A 21,487-nucleotide genomic window follows, 5' to 3' on the forward strand; every position below is an offset into this window, starting at 1 on the left:
GCAGTCTCAGCTACTCAGGAGGCTGAAGTGGGAGAGTAGCATGAGCCCAGAGACGGAGGTTGCAGTGGGCCGAGATAGCGCCACTGCACTCCAGCCTGGGCGGCAGAGCAAAACCCAGCTCAAAAAAATAAAATAAAATAAAATAAAAATAAGAAAAGTCTATTAATTTAAAAAAAGTTATAGTACCTATCTATTCCTAATTCTTTAAACAGTCAGATGGGTATACACGTTTCAAAAAAGGTTTCCTCATGAAAATGCAAGGTTGGTGTAATAATCATTTTCATATTTTGGGTTGCATGTGTTTTCACGCATCACATATGTATTTTGAACAGCTAGCTTCCTCCTCCAACCCCCATAAACCCTGCTGATCACAGATGTTACTCGTTTATGTTTTCTAGTATTTGTTCGATTTCACAACCTTATTCATAAAGCTATTTTTATGTACTTTTACTTCCCTTGGCAACTTTGAATTTAATGGCATACTTCCGAAGGGATAGTAAAGCCTCTCCACTCACCCTGCACTGCACTGCCCCACACGTCTTTTACTGAGTATGAAAAAAAAAAAAATCAGACCCTCAGAATGGTAGAAAATAGTAAAATGAGCATCATAAGCACATATTATACAGATTTAACAATTCTTCACTTATTACTATATCTGCTTTCATTGTTTTGAGAAATTATTTTTAAAGTATTTCAATTAAACTACAAGCATACAATTGTAAATGTTTCTGTACATATCTTTTAAATATAAGAACAATGTCCTACATCGTCTAGCTATTATTCTCAAAGTAACGGTAATTTTCTTTAATATTTCTAATGTCCTGTCGATAGTCATGTTTCCCCAATTGTTAATGTCTGTTTCAGGTGCTTTTTTCTCCAACCAGGATCGCATCAAGAACCACGCTTCGCAGTTTGTGGTCATGCTGACAACCTCCGGGAATTTGGGAAATCCCTGGGCTCCGAAGGTCCCTCCCAGCCGGTCAAAGCAGCAGAAAAAATTATAGTACTTCCTTCGGATGCACGGGCTTACGGGAATTGTAGTTTTCAATGTTAACGCGCCTACCGCGCAGCACTTTGGGAATGGGGCTTCGGGGCTCGCTCTGCCCATGTGTAAACCCAGCCCCACCTCCTGCCGTCCGCCCTCCCGGGCCTGAAAGGGACACGGTGTCCGAGTCTTTAGGTCTGCGCGGGAGCGGAGGCTGCATACCTGGGGTGAGAGCGTTGGTGACAGGGCTCCGCGCGGCCCAGGAACCTGGGGACGGGCGGGCTTGTGTGCGGAGGACAGCAGCAGGCAGTCTCAGGAGTCCCCAGGATGGCCCTCCCCTCTCCTCCCCGGCCCAGTGCGCGGGCCCAGGCCGAGTCCTGTCCGCAGGTGTAGGGGCTGCCGGGCCCCGCGGGGTTGCGGGCCGGGAAGAGGAATGTGCGTGGATGAGGTTGACGGCGAACAGGAGGAGGTTACTAGTAACTCGTGTTCCTATTCTGAAAAATAAGTTGTCACCTGTAAAGCATTTTGTTAAGTGTCTGTAATAGTCACTGTGAAATGTAAGCTGCTCTCACAATTATGAGACACTTATTCTCATCGTTTGGTATTTCACCTGACCCTCACAACGACCTCTTTGGTATAAACGTGCCATTTTTAAAAAATGGACGAAAGTTCATGGGGATGGGTACCCCAGGGCACACACTAGTAGGTGAGAGAGGTGAGATGCAAATGCTGAGAGATGTGACTCCCTGTCCTGCTCGTTGTAACATGCTGTCTGCCTGAAACCCAGACTTGCCAGTACCTGCCTAAAGCCTTCAGAGCACTTATGCGGAGTGGCCTGTCACCAGATCTGTGTAGATGATTGTGAAGTAAATGTGGACAGAATCTCACCAAGTGGTAGATACATTCTGCTATTTGTCGGGTCTCTGATTCAGGCTGAGGCTCCTGAATCCTCTTGTACTGTTCCCGCTGTCTCCTCAAAGGCACAGATTGATATTCTGGTGCTGTGCTGTCCAATAGAAAGATAAGGCAAAACACAAATAAAAATCAGAATTTTTGGCCAGGCGCGGTGGCTCATGCCTGTAATCCCAGCACTCTGGGAGGCCTAGGCCAGTGGATCACTTGAGGCCAGGAGTTCGAGACCAGCCTGGCCATCATGGCAAAAGCCCATCTCTACAAAAATAAAAAAATTAGCCAGGCATGGTGGTGCACTCCTGTAATCCCAGCTACTTGGGAGGCTGAGGCAGGAGAATCGCTTGAACCCGAGGCGGAGGCTGCTGTGAGCCGAGATTGCACCACTGCACTCCAGCCTGAGTGACAGAGTGAGACTCTGTCTCAAAAAAGAAAAAAAAGAGTTTAGAATTTTTCAGTAGCTACAGTAAAAAGAAGAGGCAGGCAAAGTCAGTTTTACTGCTTTATTTTACTTAACTCATTGCTTCCTAAATATTCGACTTGTAGCACTGGCCGAACTTCAGGTGTTCAATGGTTCTATGTGGCTGATGGCTGCAGTGCTGGATAGCACATTTCTAGTGAATCTCAAGAGTCAGGTTTAGGGTATTAGGTGAAGGTTTCAATTGAGTTTGTTTCTCAGGCCTAAGTCCCAGCCCCTCTGGAGCAAAGCAGCTCCTATGAGGCAGTCAAGAGGGAGTCCTAGGGACTACTGCCATAGAAGAACAGCCCATATGACGGAGACCTCTTCAGAGCGTCAGAGCAGAGGCAGAAGATTCTAGAAAGGAGCAGGTCCTGATTGCTTCCCCAGAGGCAGTTGTTGACTCCCTATATATGCATCAGATTTCGTGATGTTGCCACATCCAGAAGCCATCACAGACCGTGTGACTTTGCTGTGGACTAACTTGCAGAAGGCAATTCCCTGGGGTTGAGAGGGATGAGTGACTATCAAGCTGGGTGGAAAAAGACACTTTACTGGAGGGCTGGTTAGGTCATGATATCCAGGGAAGATGTAATCAGCTGTCCAGATCCCAAACGGCAGCCTATTTTCCTTTCTGCCTTCACTTCTTCCACATTGTGAGTCCCTCTCACACCGTGTTCATCACCACATGTAGCATTTAGAGTGACACTAATGCTCCCTCTCTCCTGGTAGTAGAGGAAGAATTTCCTATATTGGAAGCCCAAAAATATTGGGCCTGAAATTCCTTGCATAAAACATCCCATCTTTATTTTTTCCGTGGAAGTGCTAATTCTGGGTGTAAAGGCAGTAAGAACTTGATTAAGTCAGCCTGAGTAGTTCTTTTTTTAAAAAATTATTTTTAAATTTATTTATTTTTTATTTTTTTCTATTTTTAGTAGAGACAGGATTTCGCCATGTTGACCAGGCTGGTCTTGAACTCTTGGCCTCCAGCAGTTCACCCCCTCGGCCTCCCAAATTGCTGGGATTACAGGCGTGATCCACCACGCCCGGCTGAGTAGTTCTTTGACATTAGCTTTAATGAATGTAAACAGCTTCATCTCTGTGTACCTGAACTTGCTTAATCCTTTGTTTTATTTTTACTCTTTTCTTAGTCAAAAGGGAACATAATTGTTAATAAATCAACATAATTATTAATCAACAAAAAACAGTATTACTTTACTCAGTGAAAATGTAAGTTTAAACGCACATAATCGTATCAGAGATGCACATATTCAGGTGTGGCTATCTTTGAGTGGTCCTTCCTGTCCCTTTTCAAGAGTCAAAGGGACATTCTGCATTGGGAATCCTTTTCTCCAGCTGAGTGCGATGGTATTTTTTTTTAGGCACATGAATAGGATTACATGCTCCTTGATTACAGTGGGGTTATGTCGCAGTAAAACCATTATCAAGTCGAACCATCTCATGTCAGGGACCATCTCTGTAAGAACTGAGAGGCAGACCAGGTCTCTCATGACCCCACTGCTCTTTCCTCCTCCCCAGCTGAACCTCCACGGTTCTCTGCACTCTTCCAGGAGCAGCAGAAAATGAACATGTCTCAGGTGAGTTCGGTTTTTAAAAACCAGTTTATTTTACTATAGGTTTTGTAAGGGTTTATGTGTCCATACATTAACATGGAAAAGTAGAAATAGAAATGGATCAGACACATTCATAGAAGATGTAGAAATGCAGATGAATAGCAGAGCAAAGTGGCATGTGGATAGATGCAGATCCTCCGATATTACAAATTTACCAAATTAAGCTTCAGATTTATTTCTGAGGTTATTGACAGTCATGGTGGAGTGTCAGACGGACAATACTTAAAGGTTTACATTGATGAGAAAGATAAAGCCAACTGATTTATCATGGAATATAAACATAAAGATAACAAAATGTATTTATTGTTCTTCAGGTAGGTGACTTAGTTAATAAATTGCCAAATAACAGAATATTACTTCTTCAATAGAAGTAGAAATTGTAATGCTAAATTTGAACACGTTCAGTACTATTTTTCAAGTACTCCAATGCAAGGGTTGAATTTAACATTTTTCTGATGAATCAACTGAATGTCTTTAAAATCACTCTCCATAAATATTTTGAGTACCCATGATATTCAGGTTGCTCAGCAGATGGTCCAAAATTGTTCTCTTTCAGATATTTCCATGCTTAGCATTTAACGTCAACTCTCCATGGGATGCCTTGATTTTTTCTTGCCACTTGCCTGGGACCTCCAGTGTCCCTACCCATAGTATAATCAAATCCAGTGGATGTGGTCTTTTCCTTAACTTGCTTGGCTTTTCCGCAGCACTTGCCTCAATGTCTCACTCTGTCCTGGAACATTTCCGTTAGTGATACTTGCCCCTCACCGGTCCTTCCCCGGCTGATGTCTTCATGGAGCCACCTTCCTTGTCCTGTCACTCGGCTCAGCCTCAGTTTCTGTCCTTGGCTCTTTAGTCTTCTCTGTTGTCTCCAAATGATTTTGTCTTCCCTTGTTTTTTTCTTTTTTTAAAAATGCTTTTTTTGAGATTCAATTCATGTATCTTACCATGTACCCATTTAAAGTGTAGAATTCAGTGATTTTTTTTAGTATATTCTCAGATAATGTGCTAATATCACTGCAGTCAATTTTAGAACATTTTTATTGCCTTAGAAAGAAGCTGTGTACACTGTAACTACCACTTGATTCCCTCTGAGCCCCAAACAACCACTAACCTACTCCTCTATCTCCATAGTTTTGCTGAACCACTCCCTTTATTATTTCTTATAGGCAGTCTTGCCTGTGATGAATTCTCTCAGGTTTTGTTTACCTGGGAAAATTACAGTTTCTCTATTTTTCCTGGATATAGAGGTTATTGGTTGACAGTCTTTGTTTCAGCACTTTGAATATGTCATCCCATTGCCCTCTGTCCTCCATAGTTTCTCATTATAAATCAGCCTGTAATATGATGACTTGTTTCTCTGTTACAGCTTTCCGATTGTCTGTCTTTTTAACACTCTGATTCTCATGTCCAGGTGTGGATTTCTCTTTTCTCTTTTTCTTTTCTTTTCTTTTTTTTTTTTTTTTTTTGAGACAGTCTCTCGCTCTGTCACCCAGGCTGGAGTGCAGTGGCATGATCTCGGCTCACTGTAACCTCCACCTTCTGGGTTCAAGCAATCCTTGTGCCTCAGCCTCCTAAGTAGCTGGGATTCCAGACATTCACCACCATGTCTGGCTAATTTTAGTATTTTTAGTAGAGATGGGGTTTTACCGTGTTGGCCAGGCTGGTCTTGAACTCTTGGCCTCAAGTGATCTGCCTGCCTCCTAAAGTGTTGAGATTACAGGTGTGAGCCACTGCTCCCAGCAAGTGTGGATTTCTTTCTCCAAGTTTATCCTACTTAAAGTTTGTGAAGCATTTTGGGCATGTAGATTTATCATTTATGTCAGATTTGTGGGGCTTTTTGGCCATTACTACTTCTGATATTGTTTTAGACCCTTTCTGTCTCTATTCTGTTAGTCTATTTGGCATATGTTGATAAGCTTGATGCTGTCCAACTGTTCATTTCTTGTTATTTTTCCTTCTGTTTCTCACTGCATAATCTCAGTGGGCATGTTGTCCAGTTGCTTCATTCTACCCGTTCAGACCTGCTGTTGAACAGGTGTTTTTGGTAAAATATTTGTTTTCGTTTTGTACTTTCCAACTTTAGAGTTTCTATTTGGTCCCTTTTTATAGTTTCTGTCTATTTATATCCTTTATCTGGTGAGATATTATTCTAATACTTTCCTTTGGTCCTTACATATCATTTCCTCTAAGTCTTTGACCATATGTAACATAGTTGATTTAAAGTCATCGTCTGTTTAAGTCCAATGCCTGCTTCCTCGTGAGCAGTTTCTGTTGATTGTACTTTTTTCTTGCATATGGGTCTTACTTGTTGTTTCTTTTCTTGTTTTGCATTTTTTTGTTGAAAACTATACATTTTAAATAAAATAAGGTGGCACCTCTAGAAAACTTTCTCGATTTGCAGGAGTTGTTGTTGAAATTTGTCTAGTGACTTTTTAATTGATTCAGTAGAGCCTGTGTTTATTGTCATGTGTGGCCACAGAAGTCTGCAGAAATTTTCTTAAATGCCTGAAACCTTAAGTAAGGCTCTCAGTCTTTGCCAAAGAGCCTCATGAGTGCTGGGGCATTCCTTCAACAGACATCCAGGCAATTTATAACCCCATGTTAACCTTCACTTCCTTCACTTCCAGTTCACCCCAAACCCTAGGGTCACCCAGGGTGACAGTTTAGGGCCTTCTCACATCTTTCCAGAGCATAATCACAGCCCTGGGCATATGCTCAGCTCTATGCATGTAGGTGACCTAGAGTCTCTAGAATCTATAGATGCTTTTCAAAAGCTTTATGAATATCCCATTCTCCAGTTTTTCCTTTCTAAAAAGCTTTTCAATTAGGCTGTTATTTATGTCAGGTGTTATCCACCGCCTCAGTTAGCTGCTGAGTTAAACAATTGCCTTTGAATGTTTTTGGCAAATGCCTTCAAGAATAAGGCTTTTCACACTGGGGAACTCTGACTTAATTCAATCAGCCTTTCAAGTCAGCTCTTCCAGGGAACCACAGATTAGGTCAGATAATGAGGGTTTTCTGGGAATGAGGCTTTGGCCAACCTGTGACCCAGTCTGCCTCATCCAGTGGATACCAGGCCGCTGGATTCTCCTGCTGTTTCAGATGTTTCTCAAAGCTAATGCTGAGTGGGAGTGAGAGGGATGGATATAGGGCAGGTTGAAATGACACAAGATCATTGTTCTTACTGTGATGCAGCCGTTTTTCTCATATCAATGTTCCGCAGATTGCTGTAAGCCTTTGGTAGCTTCTAGAGTTCTGAAAAAGTTGATTCTGCAGTTTTTGCCGGTTTCTCATTGCTTTTATGTAAGAAGGAATTTTCTTGGATCTTCAGTATCTTCACTGTCATCACTTGCTAATTTGAATTTGAAGTCTTCTTGTTGTGGAAACTTTCTCTTTTCTCAATTTCTAAGACTCTGCCCCCTCCTGATTCTGTTACTATTTTTTTGAAAACATCTCTGGCTTTGAGTAGCTGTACAAGAAAGTATTGTATTAAATGGGTGTTGCTTCTCTTCTGTGATTATATCCCTATTCTTACATCCATTGCTGTGACCTCAGTGTAGGAAGTGTTCTTTTATGCCAGTCTCTTTGGTTACAACTATTGTAGCTGTTCTCTGCTCTTCGCGTGCTCTACCCTTATATATTTCTATACATTTATTTATATATAAGTTTGGTCAGGGTATCTCCAAACTTCACATATATCTCTTCCTTAGCCCCCAGAATTTACAGTGATGATGTCCAGGGAGGGTGTGAATGTCCTAGAGACTACCCCGGATAATTTGTGATGTGGAAGAAGGAAGGAGGTGGTTGGAAGGAAGTTGTTTTACATTGAATTTTTTTTTTGTCTTACAAAAACCTAGAATTCATAAATACATAGAGAAATTATGGCAAGTTAAAAAATGTTTTGAGTTACATACGTTAAGACAATTTTGGGTCTAAAATAGGCCTTTATAACCATTTTAGTAGTAGCTCTCAAAGATATTTTCTGTGTCACCCAATTCTGAACCCTTGAACAAACCGTTGTTATATTTGTTGTGATAAATGTTGTTACAGGCATCAGTGTCATTCCAGGACGTGACTGTGGAATTCACCCAGGAGGAGTGGCAGCACCTGGGCCCTGTCGAGAGGACGCTGTACAGAGATGTGATGCTGGAGAACTACAGCCTCCTCGTCTCAGTGGGTGAGCAGAGCTTACCATGGTGCTCTCTCAAGAATATATGTCCCTTTTTAAAAAGTATCAAAACACATGGACCCTTCATAGAGATTAAAGAGCTTTGGATTAAAAGGTCTGAAGTAGTTGAAACCTTTACAGAAACAAAAGCAACATGTCATTACTTTCCCATTAAAAATTTCAAATGAACACCCTCAGTTAATGCTTTGCTGCCATATCTTTTTTTTACCTTTGGAAATCCAAAAGCCTGTGAATCTGGTCCATGTCAATTATTTTGTTTACAGGATATTGCATTACTAAACCCAAGGTGATCTGCACATTGGAGAAAGGAGAAGAGCCATGGTCTTTAGAAGATGAATTCCTGAACCAGAGGTACCCAGGTGAGTGGGCATTAACAGAAGGAGCCCCCTGGGGGTACTTAGACTTTAGAGGGAGAGCACCTTTGAAAGTTTTTTTGAAACAGCTTTATTGAGATATAATTCACATGCCTACAATTCACTCCTTTAAAGTGTACAGGTCAGTGACTTCAAGCAACCACATATCAAAACTATTCAGGGAAGAAATATTGCACTTTCATTCAACATGAATAGACATTTTTTTCCTGTCACTATTCCCTGAACAATATAGTATAACAACTATGTACATGGCATTTACATTGTATTAGGTAGCATAATTAATATGGTGATGATTTAAAGTATACAAGAGGATGTGCATAGGTTATATGCAAATACTATGCCATTTTGTATCAAGGACTTGGGCATTTGTGGATTTTGGTATTTAAGAGAATCCTGGAATCAATTCCCCATGGATACCAGGGGATGACTGTATATGCAGACATCACCACAGTTAATTTTCATCACCGCAAACATACGTGTACCCTTTAGTTATCACTGTCCCATCCCCCCTGCCCTCTGCAGCCCTAGGTAACCACAGTCTACTTCTGTGTCTATAAATATGCCTATTTTAGACATTTTATATAAATTGGATCATATATGTGGTCTTTTGTGATTGGTTTATTTTGCCTGGCATAATGTTTACAACTGATATAAAATACATGTTTCATTCTTTTTATGGCCAAATAATGTCCCATTGTATGGATGTACCACCTGTTTGTCCATTTATCAGTCAGTAGATATTTGGGATTCCACCTACAAATAATGCTAATATAAACATTTATTTACAGGTTTCTGCATGTACAATTGGTTTTATTTCCCTTGTGTATATTCCTAGGAGTGAAACTGCTGGGTCATATGATATCTGTGTCTTTATCTGTTTGAGGAACCACCAGACTGTTTTTCTAAATGCAGCATTTTTCCATTCCTAACAGCAGCATATGGGGGTTCTGATTTCTCCACATCCTCACCAATGCTTGTTATTGTTTGACTTTTTGATTCTAGCCACCCCAGTGGATGTGAAGTGATATCTCACTGTGGTTTTGATGTACATTTCTGTATTAGTCAGCTAGGGCTATCATAATAAAATACCATAGGCTGGGTAGTTTAAACAACAGAAATTCTCATGATTCTGGAGGCTGGGAGTCCAAAATGAAAGTACTAATAAGTTGGTTTCTGGTGAAGCGTCTCTTCCTGGCTTGAAGACAGCCACTTTCTTGCTGTGTGTTCATGTGGCCTTTCCTCTGTGCACATGCAGTGGGAGAGAGAGAATACTCTGGTGTTTCTTCTGCTTCTTATAAAGATATCAGTACTACTGGATTAGGGTCCTTCCCTGTGACCTCATTTTTACCCTTTTTGCCTCCTTGAAGGCCTTGTCTGCAAATACAGTTACACTGGGGGTTAGGGCTTCAAGATAAGAATTTGGGAAGGACACAAATAAGTCTATAACAATTTCCCTGGTCACTAATGATATCAGGCATCTTTTTATATGCCTATTAGGCTTTGTGTGAATAAATGATTCCAGAAATCTTAAAAAGTTATAGTTTTCAATGTCATTTTTAGAATAAAAAAGTAAAATCATCTTATTAGAAGTGAAGCACAATTAAGGTTTTTGTTTGAAGCCATACCAACAAATAGCATCACATAAAGAGTGGCATAATTTAGATCAAGTATGTTGCTGAGTCACTAAATGTAAATTATTGGATCATGTTGATTGTCTAAAAAGGATATCCCTAAATAAGTAACATAGAAAGATCATTATAAAAGATCAGTAAAGTTGGGCCAGGCGCGGTGGCTCATGCCTGTAATCCCAGCACTTTGGGAGGCCAAGGCAGATGGATCACGAGGTCAGGAGATCGAGACCATCCTGGCTAACACGGTGAAACCCCGTCTCTACTAAAAATACAAAAAATTAGCCAGGCGCCTGTAGTCTCAGCTACTTGGGAGGCTGAGGCAGGAGAATGGCATAAACCCAGGAGGCAGAGCTTGCAGTGAGCCGAGATAGCACCACTGCACTCCGGCCTGGGCAAAAGAGCAAGACTCAGTCCCAAAAAATTAAAAAAAAAAAAAATCAGTAAAGTTGTTGAGTCAATAAAGATAAAATAATGTAGGTTTCATGTTCTATATCATTCAGATTTGAATTCAGGCAAGAAATTCATTAAAGTAGGAAAAGCTCTCATTCAAGAGCACAGGGAAATGAAAACCTTTAAGGATTTGAAAGACTGCACCAAATAATATAATATCAATGTTTCTAAAACATAAAATAATGGAATTCTAAGAACTTAAAACTCATTAGAATTAGGACATCATAATGTCTCATCTGATTAAACAGTAAGTACAGTGGACATTAAATAAATATGCCTAGAGAGGCTATAAATTACATTTGTATTAAAGTGAACCATACATTTGTGTATATGTATGCTAGTGCAAAAAACAAAACTTTCATGTTTTAATTGAATAATGATAAAATAGAGTATACTATTAGTCTAAAGAGAAAACCTCAATAAATCTAACAAATTAGAATAAACACAAACAGTATTCTCTGAACCTAGTTTGGTAAATCTAGAAATTAATAATAAAATGAAAAAAATCCACTTGAAAAAATTTTAGTATCTCTTTTAAACAATATACAAAAAAGTGTAATGCAATTTTGGATTTGATTTCTGTAATGAAATAATTGTAACTGCAAGTTAGAAACCATCAGGTATAGCTAAAGTAGTGGACAGAAGGAAGTTCGTAGTCTCATTAATTAAGCAAGAACAGCATCAAAAATACAATAGTGAAAACAGAAGAATTTAAAAGTAAAATTAAAAATAAAATGGAAAACAGAAATGGAATGTTTCTTACAAGAAAAATAAAATGAATTAAACTTCAGCTAACCCTATCAAAGAGAAAAGAGAGGAAACACCTATATAATAAATTCAAGTCGGGATACATCTGTAAAGAGGTAACGCTATACCAAACACAATCCCATTCATAAAAACGAGTGATACAGGAGGATTTGCTGCTCTACCAGATATTGAGGCTTTATGTAAAGTGCTTTGTAACTAAGTAGCATGGAGCTGGGGGGTGGGATGATTTAGCAAATTAGTGAAACAGAGTAGAAAGTTCAAGAAAAAAACATGAGGCCAGGCATGGTGGCTCATGCCTGTAATCCCAGCACTTTGGGAGGCCAAGGTGGGTGGATCACAAGGTCAGGAGATGGAGACCCGTCTCTACTGAAAATACAAAAAAATCAGCCAGGCGTGATGGCAGGTGCCTGTAGTCCCAGCTACTTGGGAGGCTGAGGCAGAACAATGGCGTGAACCCAGGAGGCAGAGCTTGCATTGAGTCGAGATTGCACCACTGCACTCCAACCTGGGCGACAGAGCAAGACCCCATCTCAAAAAAAAAAAAAAAAGAGAGAAAAGAAAAAACATATACTTGATAGACATCTTAGATAGATGACACTGGAGAACAATGAGGAAAGGATCTTGAGGTATCCATATAGATCAAAACAAAACAAAAAGTCGAATTCAGTTGGCTTAAGACCTAATTATCAAAGCAAAAGTAGAAATATTCTAGAAGATCAGATAGAATAGGTTAATGACTCTTCTTAGGGAAGGATTTAATAAAATACAGAATGCATTACCCAGGGGAAGGATGGAGTAAATGTATTCCTTTCTACTCTACCCACTAAGTGCAGCTAAATATCTGTATATAGAAGCATGCCTCAGAGACATTGCAGTTTCTGTTCCAGACCACTACAATGAAGCAAATTTCACAGTAAAGCAAGTTACACACAATGTTTGTTTTCCTAGGGCTTATAAAAGTTTTATGTTTACACTATACTTTAGTCTTTTAGATGTGCGGTAACATGTCTAAAAAACAGTATGCATGCCTTAATTAAAATATTTGTTTGCTAAAAACTGCTGAGTCAGACACAAAGTGAGCACTTGCTGTTGGAAAAATGGCACCAACAGACTTGCCCAACTCAGGGTTGCCACAAACCTTCAGTTTGTAAAGAATGCAATATCTAGCCAGGCTCACACTTGTAATCTCAGAACCTTGGGAGGCCGAGGCAGGCAGACCACTTGAGGCCAGGAGTTTAACGAGCCTAGCCAACATGGCAAAACCCTGTCTCTACTAAAAATACAAAAAAATTAGCCAATCATGGTGGCTCGTGCCTGTAATCCCAGCTGCTTGGGAGGCTGAGGCATGAGAATTGCTTGAACCTGGGAGGTGGAGGTTATGGTGAGCCGAGATCACACTACTGAAGGGTGGAAAGAAGAATGAAGATGCACTAGGGGTCTTGGCACCTGACAAAATACAAGGTGGTTAGTGTTATCAGAGTCCTTGTGGGGCTCCTGATCTTTCACCCATGCCCAGGGTTAATGTAGAAGCCTCAGCTAGGCACGGTGGCTCACACCTGTAATCCTAGCATTTTGGGAGGCCGAGGCAGGTGGATCACCTGAGGTCAGGAGTTCGAGACCAGCCTGACCAACGTTGCAAAACCCCGTCTCTACTAAAAGTACAAAAATTAGCCAGGCCTGGTGGCAGGTGCCTGTAATCCCAGCTACTCAGGAGGCTGAGGCAGGAGAATCGCTTGAACTCGGGAGGCAGAGGTTGCAGTGAGCCATGATTGCACCACTCCATTCCAGCCTGGGCGACAAGAGAAACTGTCTCAAAAGGAAGGAAGGAAAAAAAAAAAAAGTAGAAGCCTCCTCTTCCACCCCCAGGGCGTCAGATCAGTGGGGAACTGGACTTCCTTCCCCACATAGCAGGCAGTGATGCTGCACCTCACTCCCGCTAGTATAACTTCAGAGGAGGCTCACTAAAACTGATTATTAATTTTGATAAAGTCCAACTTACTAGTTTTCTTTTACAGAACCTGCTTTTGTTGTTCTATCTAGAAACTTTGAAACTCAAAGTAACAGATTTAGGAATCCTATTTTCTTCTAGAAATTTTTCAGCTTCAGTTTTTACACTTAGTTGATAATCCATTTTGTGTTAAATTCTATAGAAAGTATGAGTTATGTGTCAAGTTTAATGTTTTTGGAACAGGGAGTCCAGTTATTCCAGCATCACTTTTTGAAAAGACTGTTACTTCTCCACTGAACAGCATTTCCACCTTTCTTAGAAAACAGATGGCTGTACATTTGGGGGTCTATTTTTGTAGTTTATATTCCTTTTCATTCATCTACATGTCTTTCCTTATGCCAATACCACATTAACTTGATTACTCTAGCTTATTAAGTTTTGAAGTCAAGTACTTCTCCAGTTTTCATCTTCTGTATAAATTTTTAAGTGAGGTTCATAATCTTTACAAAGGAAACATGTTGGCATTTAAACTGGAGTGGCATTGAATCTGTAGAATTAGGAGAATTGACATCTTAACAACGTACAGTCTTCCAGTCCATACACAAAATATCCCTACTGATTTATTTACTGTTTCTTTGATTTCTTTCATCAATGTCTTTTAGTTTTTAGAACACAGATAACGAGGCTTTTTTAATTTTTGTTTTTAATTTTGTTTTGGTGCTGTGATAAATATTGTTTCTGTGATTTAAAATTCCAATTCGTCATTGTATGTTTGTAGGCATAGATTTGTATATTGGCCTTAGATTCTGCCCTTGCTAAAAACACTTATTAGTTCAAGGAACTTTTTTGATTTTAAATTTTCTGTGTAAATTTACTCTGTATCTTTGTGTTTTTATTCTTACCTTTTTGCACTGGCTGGTCCTTCCAGTGCAATCTTGTGTAAAGCTACTGGTAGTGGGCATCTTTGTCTTTTTCCTGATCTTAGAGGGAAAACATTCAGTCTCTCTTGAGTATAATGTTAGTTATAGGCTTTTTATAGATTACTTTTATTAAATTAATAAATGGATTTTGAATTTTGTTAAAATTTTTGGCATTGATGTAGTGTGTGATTTTAGTTCTTCAGACTAATGATAGGAGATTACATTGACCTGAAATGCAGCATAAAAACTATAGTTTTTATAGTATTGTAGTGTAGTAACTGTTTGGCATTTTTGAGGTAAATTTCACTGATACATTATCTATGTTTATATATTTCGGTGTACTTTTTGGGACATTTTTGCATTTATGTTATGGGAGATATTGGTCTGAAAGTTTCTTTTCTTGAATAATATTTGCCTAATCTTGCTATGAGGATGAGGCAGGCCTTATAAAATGATTTGGGAAATATTCTATCTTTTATTTTCTAGAAGACATTGTGTAGGATTGGCATTATTTCTTCCTTGGATGTTTGGTAAAATTTACTAGTTAAAACTATTTGGTCCAGAAGTTGTTCTTTGGAACTGCACACACACACACACACACACACACACACACACACACACACACACACATATATAGAGGAAGATTTCATTACATTAAGCCTTATTTACATATGCAAACATAGTTAAAATTTGAGTAAATTAGACATTCAGTTAACATATCCTCCATCATAATGAAGTAAGTTAATATGTTGTTGTAAATATCCTTTTCACTGACAGCTCCTTTAGAAAAAAATGTCTTTTAGATTATTCTGCCATTATGTTTTAACATTTGACATAGAATATATTCTCTGTGGTTACAATACACATTCACCTGCCTCTTCTTTCCACTTAGATTGTCCAAATAAAGTTAGTTTGCTTTTATAGTTAAAAAAAAAAAGAGAGAGAGATTAGAATGCTGTTACAAAACGGTGTCAGAGCTAGCTACTTCACTTTTCACCATGTAAGGATATAACAAGAAGTGAGTGGTCTGTAAACCAGAAGAGGTCTTCAGAAGAACACAGTCATGTTGACACCCTAATCTCAGACTTCCAGTCTCCTGCACTGGGAAAAATAAATGTTTATTCTTTAAGCCATTTAGTCTATGGTAATTTGTTGTAGTAGCCCGAACTAAGAAAGAGTTATTGTTAATGTTGTTTTATTATCTCTTGAATGTCTGTTAGTAGTTAGTCCTCTCTTGAATTTTTGGTATTGGTAATTTGTGTCTTCTCTTTTTTTCTCTCTGATGGTTTTTATCATTAAAAAAACTTTTAAAAAAATTAAGCTTTTGGTTTGACTTTTTTGTCATCCTTCTACTTTCTTTCAACTTAATGTCCTGTCTTTATCTAGTTTCCTAAGGGGGAAACAAGCATCTGACTGGAGATCTTTCTTTTCAAATATAATTTTTTTAAAGACAGAGTCTCACTCTGTCACCCAGGCTGGAGTACCGTGGCTCACTGCACCTCCACCTCCTGAGTTCAAGCAATTCTCCTGCCCCAGCCTCCTGAGTAGCTGGGATTACAGGTGTGCACCACCACACTCGGCTAACTTTTGTATTTTTAGTATAGAAGGGGTTTCACCATGTTGGTCAGGCTGGTCTCAAACTCCTGACCTTGTGATCCACACGCCTCAGGCTCTCAAAGTGATGGGATTGCAGGCATGAGCCACCGCGTCTGGCCAAAAAAATTTAAGCCCCAAATTTATCTCTGTGTACTGCCTTAGCTGCATCCACAAATTTCTGTATTCTAAGTTGTTTTGTTTACATTCACTTCAAAATATCTCATTTGAGAATTCTTTCACCCATGGGTTAATTAGGAATGTATAACTTACAGTTCTTTTGTATTTCTCCAGATAAATTTGTGTTTACTGATTTCTGGTATAATTTCTCTGTGGCCCAAGATCATCCTCTGTATAATTTATTTCTTCTATATTTGTGAAGGTTTGTCTTACAGTCTAGAATATAGTCTGTTTTGATGATTGTTCCATGTGCATTTGAGAAGAATGTGAATTCAGCTGTTGAATGCATTGTGTCTTCAGGTTTGAAGCCATGGTTATCGCAAGTGCTACTTTATCTTATCTCTTCTGCTTGAGTATTAGGCCTACTGTGTATTCCTGCCTCTGCTCTTACTTCTGTGCTTCTTTTTTTTCTTGTTTCCTTCCCATAGCTGCTATGAGTTCCTGTCAGTGCCCTGAAACAACTTATTATATTCTTGCCCTTGCAGATTAAGACATTTGTTCCATAAATTAGATAATAATTTGGTTCTAGGCAGAATTTTGGTAGTGGCTGCTGTGACCATCTCCCAGCATATCCTAAGAATGGAACTTTCTCAGGATTCTTCATGTCTCATGGAAGAAAACATATAAGAGCATGCAGATCCTGTGTATCTATGGCAGGGAACATTAGCTGCCTGCTCAGCCTCCATGGAACCACAGGACTGTATCATTTTGGTTTGGCCTGAGCATGAGAAAACATCAAGAGTGTTTCCTGTTCTGTTAGACCACCATTTTCTCAGACCTCTGGCTGGAAGAAGCAGGCTTTTCTTTGTGCTCTTTTTGTCTGTGCCTGTCAGTGCAGGATTGTAGGTTTCTTCAGCGCCCAGTCTAGGATATAGAATAGCCTTGGAATTCTATACTGTGTCATTTCTTAAGTCCTGAAGTCCACTTTCTTTCCATTTTGTAGTCTTTGTATATTTGTTAATCTTTTTTTGTTCTTTTGTTTTTTCTCTAGGGATTTTTAATTGTAAGAGGGAAGATGTGGGAGGAAAGGAGTTACTACTCCACCTTGACTGGCCCCGGAAATAATACCTGTTTTATAAACAGCATGGATGAGGAGAGAATCTGTCTGTGTGCATGAATTATTTAATATTTGGAAACATGACCAGAAACAATAGAATAAAATACATAACAAAACATGGGCCGGGCACAGTGGCTCATGCCTGTAATCCCAGCACTTTGGGAGGTCAAGGCAGGAGGATCGCTTGAGCTCAGGAGTTTAAGATCAGCCTGGGCAATGTAGCAAGACCCTCTCTCCACTAAATATAAAAAAAATAACAGGACATGGTGGAATATCCCTGTAGTCCTATCTAGTAGAGAGGCTGAAGTGGGAGGATCACTTGAGCCTAGGAGTTCAAGGCTGCAGCGAGCTATGATCATGCCACTGCACTCCAGCTTGGGTGACAGAGCAATACCCTATTTCAAAAACCAAAACCAGAATCAAAATATGAGTATAAGTTCTTCTCCATGAGAAATGTAAGATTTATACTATATTTTCAATTTTTCTCATTTTAGGATATTTTAAAGTTGATCACATCAAAGGGATCCAGAAAAAACAAGAAAAACCTCTGTGGCAAGAAATATTCATCAATGATGCTGACAAAACATTGAGTAAAGAAGGACAGAAAGTTTTAGAAAAACCATTTAATCTGGAAATAGGTCCAGAGCTTTCAGCAAAAATATACTGTAAATGTGACTCACACAGAATGAATTTGCCAATTGCTTCTCAATTAATTGTAAGTGAAAGAAAATATTCAAGAAAGAAGACTGAATACATGAATGTGTGTGAGAAACTGCAGCTTGATATTAAGCATGAGAAAGCTCATGCTGAAGAGAAATCTTATGAACATGGTGAAAATGCTAAAGCTTTCCGTTATAAGAAAGATCAGCATTGGAAATTTCAAACTTTGGAGGAATCTTTTGAATGTGATGGATCTGGACAAGGTTTACATGATAAGACAATTTGTATTACACCTCAGAGTTTCCTAACAGGAGAAAAGTCCTGTAAGGATGATGAATTTAGAAAAAACTTTGATAAAACCACTTTATTTAACCACATGAGAACTGACACAAGGGGGAAATGCTCTGATCTTAATGAATATGGGACATCCTGTGACAAAACCACCGCTGTTGCATACAATAAAGTTCACATGGCTATGACACACTATGAGTGTAATGAAAGGGGGATTAATTTCAGTAGGAAGTCACCCCTCACTCAATCTCAGAGAACTATTACAGGATGGAGTGCTTTTGAAAGCAACAAATGTGAAGAAAATTTTAGCCAGAGCTCAGCCCATATAGTACATCAGAAAACACAAGCTGGAGATAAATTTGGTGAACATAATGAATGTACAGATGCCCTCTACCAGAAATTAGACTTTACAGCACATCAGAGAATTCACACAGAAGATAAATTCTACCTTTCTGATGAACATGGGAAATGCAGAAAATCCTTTTACCGGAAAGCACACCTCATTCAGCATCAGAGGCCCCACTCAGGAGAGAAAACTTACCAATATGAGGAATGTGCAAAATCCTTTTGTTCAAGTTCACATCCTATTCAGCATCCTGGAACTTATGTGGGATTCAAACTTTATGAATGTAATGAATGTGGGAAACCTTTCTGTCAGAATTCAAACCTCAGTAAACATCTGAGAATTCACACAAAAGAGAAACCTTGTGATAACAATGGCTGTGGGAGATCTTACAAGTCACCCCTCATAGGACACCAGAAAACAGATGCAGAGATGGAACTCTGTGGTGGCAGTGAATATCGGAAGACATCACATCTCAAAGGACATCAGAGAATTCTCAAGGAGGAGAAACCCTATGAATGTATTGAATGTGGGAAAACTTTCTCCAAGACATCACATCTCAGAGCACATCAGAGAATTCACACAGGTGAAAAACCCTATGAATGTGTTGAATGTGAGAAAACTTTCTCTCACAAGACACACCTCAGTGTACATCAGAGAGTTCACACAGGGGAGAAACCCTATGAATGTAATGACTGTGGGAAATCTTTTACCTATAACTCAGCCCTGAGAGCACATCGAAGAATTCACACAGGTGAGAAGCCCTATGAATGCAGTGACTGTGAGAAAACTTTTGCCCATAATTCAGCCCTCAGAGCACATCATAGAATTCACACGGGGGAGAAACCTTATGAATGTAATGAATGTGGAAGGTCTTTTGCCCATATTTCTGTTCTCAAGGCACATCAAAGAATTCACACAGGGGAGAAACCCTATGAATGTAATGAATGTGGGAGATCTTTCACCTACAATTCAGCCCTGAGAGCACATCAGAGAATTCACACAGGTAGAAAACCCTATGAATGTAGTGACTGTGAGAAAACTTTTGCCCATAATTCAGCCCTCAAAATACATCAGAGAATTCACATGGGGGAGAAACCCTATGAATGTAATGAATGTGAGAAAACATTTGCCCATAATTCAGCCCTTAGAGCACATCAGAATATCCACACAGGGGAGAAACTCTATGAATGTAGTGAATGTGGAAAAACTTTTTTCCAGAAGACACGCCTCAGTACACATCAGAGAATTCACACAGGGGAGAAACCCTATGAATGTAGCAAGTGTGGGAAAACTTTCTCCCGGAAATCATACCTCAGTGGACATGAGAGAATTCACACAGGGGAAAAACCGTATGAATGTAACGTATGTGGGAAAACTTTTGTCTATAAGGCAGCCCTCATGGTGCATCAAAGAATTCACACAGGGGAGAAACCCTATGAATGTAATGAATGTGGGAAAACTTTCTCCCAAAGAACACACCTCTGTGCACATCAGAGAATTCATACTGGGGAAAAACCCTATGAGTGTAATGAATGTGGGAAAACGTTTGCTGATAATTCAGCCCTCAGGGCACATCACAGAATTCACACAGGGGAGAAACCCTATGAATGTAATGACTGTGGGAAGACTTTCTCCAAGACATCACATCTCAGAGCACATCTTAGAACTCGCTCAGGGGAGAAACCCTATGAATGCAGTGAATGTGGGAAAGCCTTCTCTGAGAAGTCATATGTTAGTGCACATCAGAGAGTTCATACGGGGGAGAAACCCTACAAATGTAATGTATGTGGGAAGCCATTTGCCCATAATTCAACCCTCAGAGTACATCAAAGAATTCACACAGGGGAGAAATCCTACGAATGCAATGATTGTGGGAAAACGTTCTCCCAGAAATCACACCTTAGTGCACACCAGAGAATTCACACAGGGGAGAAACCCTATGAGTGTAATGAATGCGGGAAAGCTTTTGCCCAAAATTCAACTCTCAGAGTACACCAGAGAATTCACACAGGGGAGAAACCCTACAAATGTGATGAATGTGGGAAAACTTTTGTCCGTAAGGCAGCTCTTAGGGTACATCACACCAGAATGCATACCAGAGAGAAAACCCTAGCATGTAATGGATTTGGGAAGTCCTGAGGGAATGCATACCTTACCACATAACACGTAGTGCAGAAACTCATGTGACATAGGCTGGGAACTTGTTTCCCTTATCCATTTCCTTTTTCATTAGGCTCATAGTTTGTAGAAAAATCCCAATATGCCATTTATTCAGGTGGGGCTGACCATGGGATGTGGTGCTAATGATATATATTACATTTACTCTTGACCCTTAAAAAACAACACACACACACACACCTCACAGTCTTCCTGGTTCATAAGATGGATTTGGAGGTTATTTCTGCAGCAAACTTGGGTCCTGTGTGTTGAAAACCATAGAGCACAAGGTCAAGGAAGCTACAGTCTGAAAAAACGAACAGAATTCACTTCCAGGTCTTCACCAGGGTTTTGTTTTTGTTGCTTTAAAGCAAGAGTTAAGTTTATAGTCTGTTAAGCTTTTACAAATTTGGCTTATTAGTTAAATGGACGTAGTTTAGCTTAAACTTTGTGTTAGAGTGAGATGAAACCCTATGAGTATAATCAGTTTTAGAAAAACTAATCAGTTTATTGTGCATCAGAGACGTCACATGAAGAAGAAAACTTGTCGACATCCAGGATGATCAGGAGCCTTCATTAAAACAGACATTTTAGGGAAAACCACAAAAACCTTCATAAAGTGAATTGCATTAAACATCAATTATAATAAAATTTCATATTTTGAATAAATGACGTTTTTCCTAGGTATTTTTTTCTGAGGAAATATGTCTGTTTTAGAATTGGAGATAAAATATTCACCTAGAACTGATGTACCAAGCTTCTGTTTTGTAATATCAAAAATTTTATGGAACATATATAAGAAAATATTTACCTATAGAAAAACTCACTGTAGAATGTGAAGTTAAAAATGGAATAATTTGAATTCTGTGGAGAATATGAATAAATGTGAATAGTTTGAGCTCCGTGGAAGATCTTTTAGTCTGTATATAAACATT

At 39.4% G+C, this 21,487-nt stretch overlaps 1 protein-coding gene across 4 annotated transcripts; it reads left to right on the forward strand.

Moving 5' to 3' along the window:
* The first annotated feature begins 971 nt into the window (after positions 1 to 971).
* On the forward strand, positions 972 to 21,450 carry LOC129523567 (zinc finger protein 658-like). 4 transcript variants are annotated; one of them, XM_055350343.2, is made up of 5 exons: positions 1,055 to 1,212; positions 3,923 to 3,949; positions 8,039 to 8,165; positions 8,441 to 8,536; positions 17,593 to 21,450. In XM_055350343.2, exons 1-5 carry the CDS (start codon positions 1,081 to 1,083, stop codon positions 20,532 to 20,534), a joined length of 3,324 nt encoding a protein of 1,107 aa, XP_055206318.2. In that variant the 5' UTR covers positions 1,055 to 1,080; the 3' UTR covers positions 20,535 to 21,450. The 4 variants fall into 4 exon arrangements, with proteins under 4 accessions (XP_055206319.2, XP_055206318.2, XP_055206322.2 ...); XM_055350347.2 differs by having other exon boundaries at positions 1,181 to 1,212; positions 3,891 to 3,949; XM_055350346.2 differs by lacking the exon at positions 1,055 to 1,212 and adding an exon at positions 1,226 to 1,454 and having other exon boundaries at positions 3,891 to 3,949.
* Positions 21,451 to 21,487: the final 37 nt, after the last annotated feature.

This window comes from Gorilla gorilla, chromosome 13 (assembly GCF_029281585.2).
Source record: "Gorilla gorilla gorilla isolate KB3781 chromosome 13, NHGRI_mGorGor1-v2.1_pri, whole genome shotgun sequence".
Taxonomy (NCBI): Eukaryota; Metazoa; Chordata; class Mammalia; order Primates; family Hominidae; genus Gorilla; species Gorilla gorilla.

Bases quoted from the DNA above. Each gene is read 5' to 3' on its own strand.
- LOC129523567 (XM_055350344.2), top strand. From the start codon at position 1,048: ATGTTAACGCGCCTACCGCGCAGCACTTTGGGAATGGGGCTTCGGGGC. The intron at 8,166-8,440 runs GTGAGCAGAGCT...TTTTGTTTACAG, and splicing joins CAGCCTCCTCGTCTCAGTGG to GATATTGCATTACTAAACCC. The intron at 8,537-17,592 runs GTGAGTGGGCAT...TTCTCATTTTAG, and splicing joins CCTGAACCAGAGGTACCCAG to GATATTTTAAAGTTGATCAC.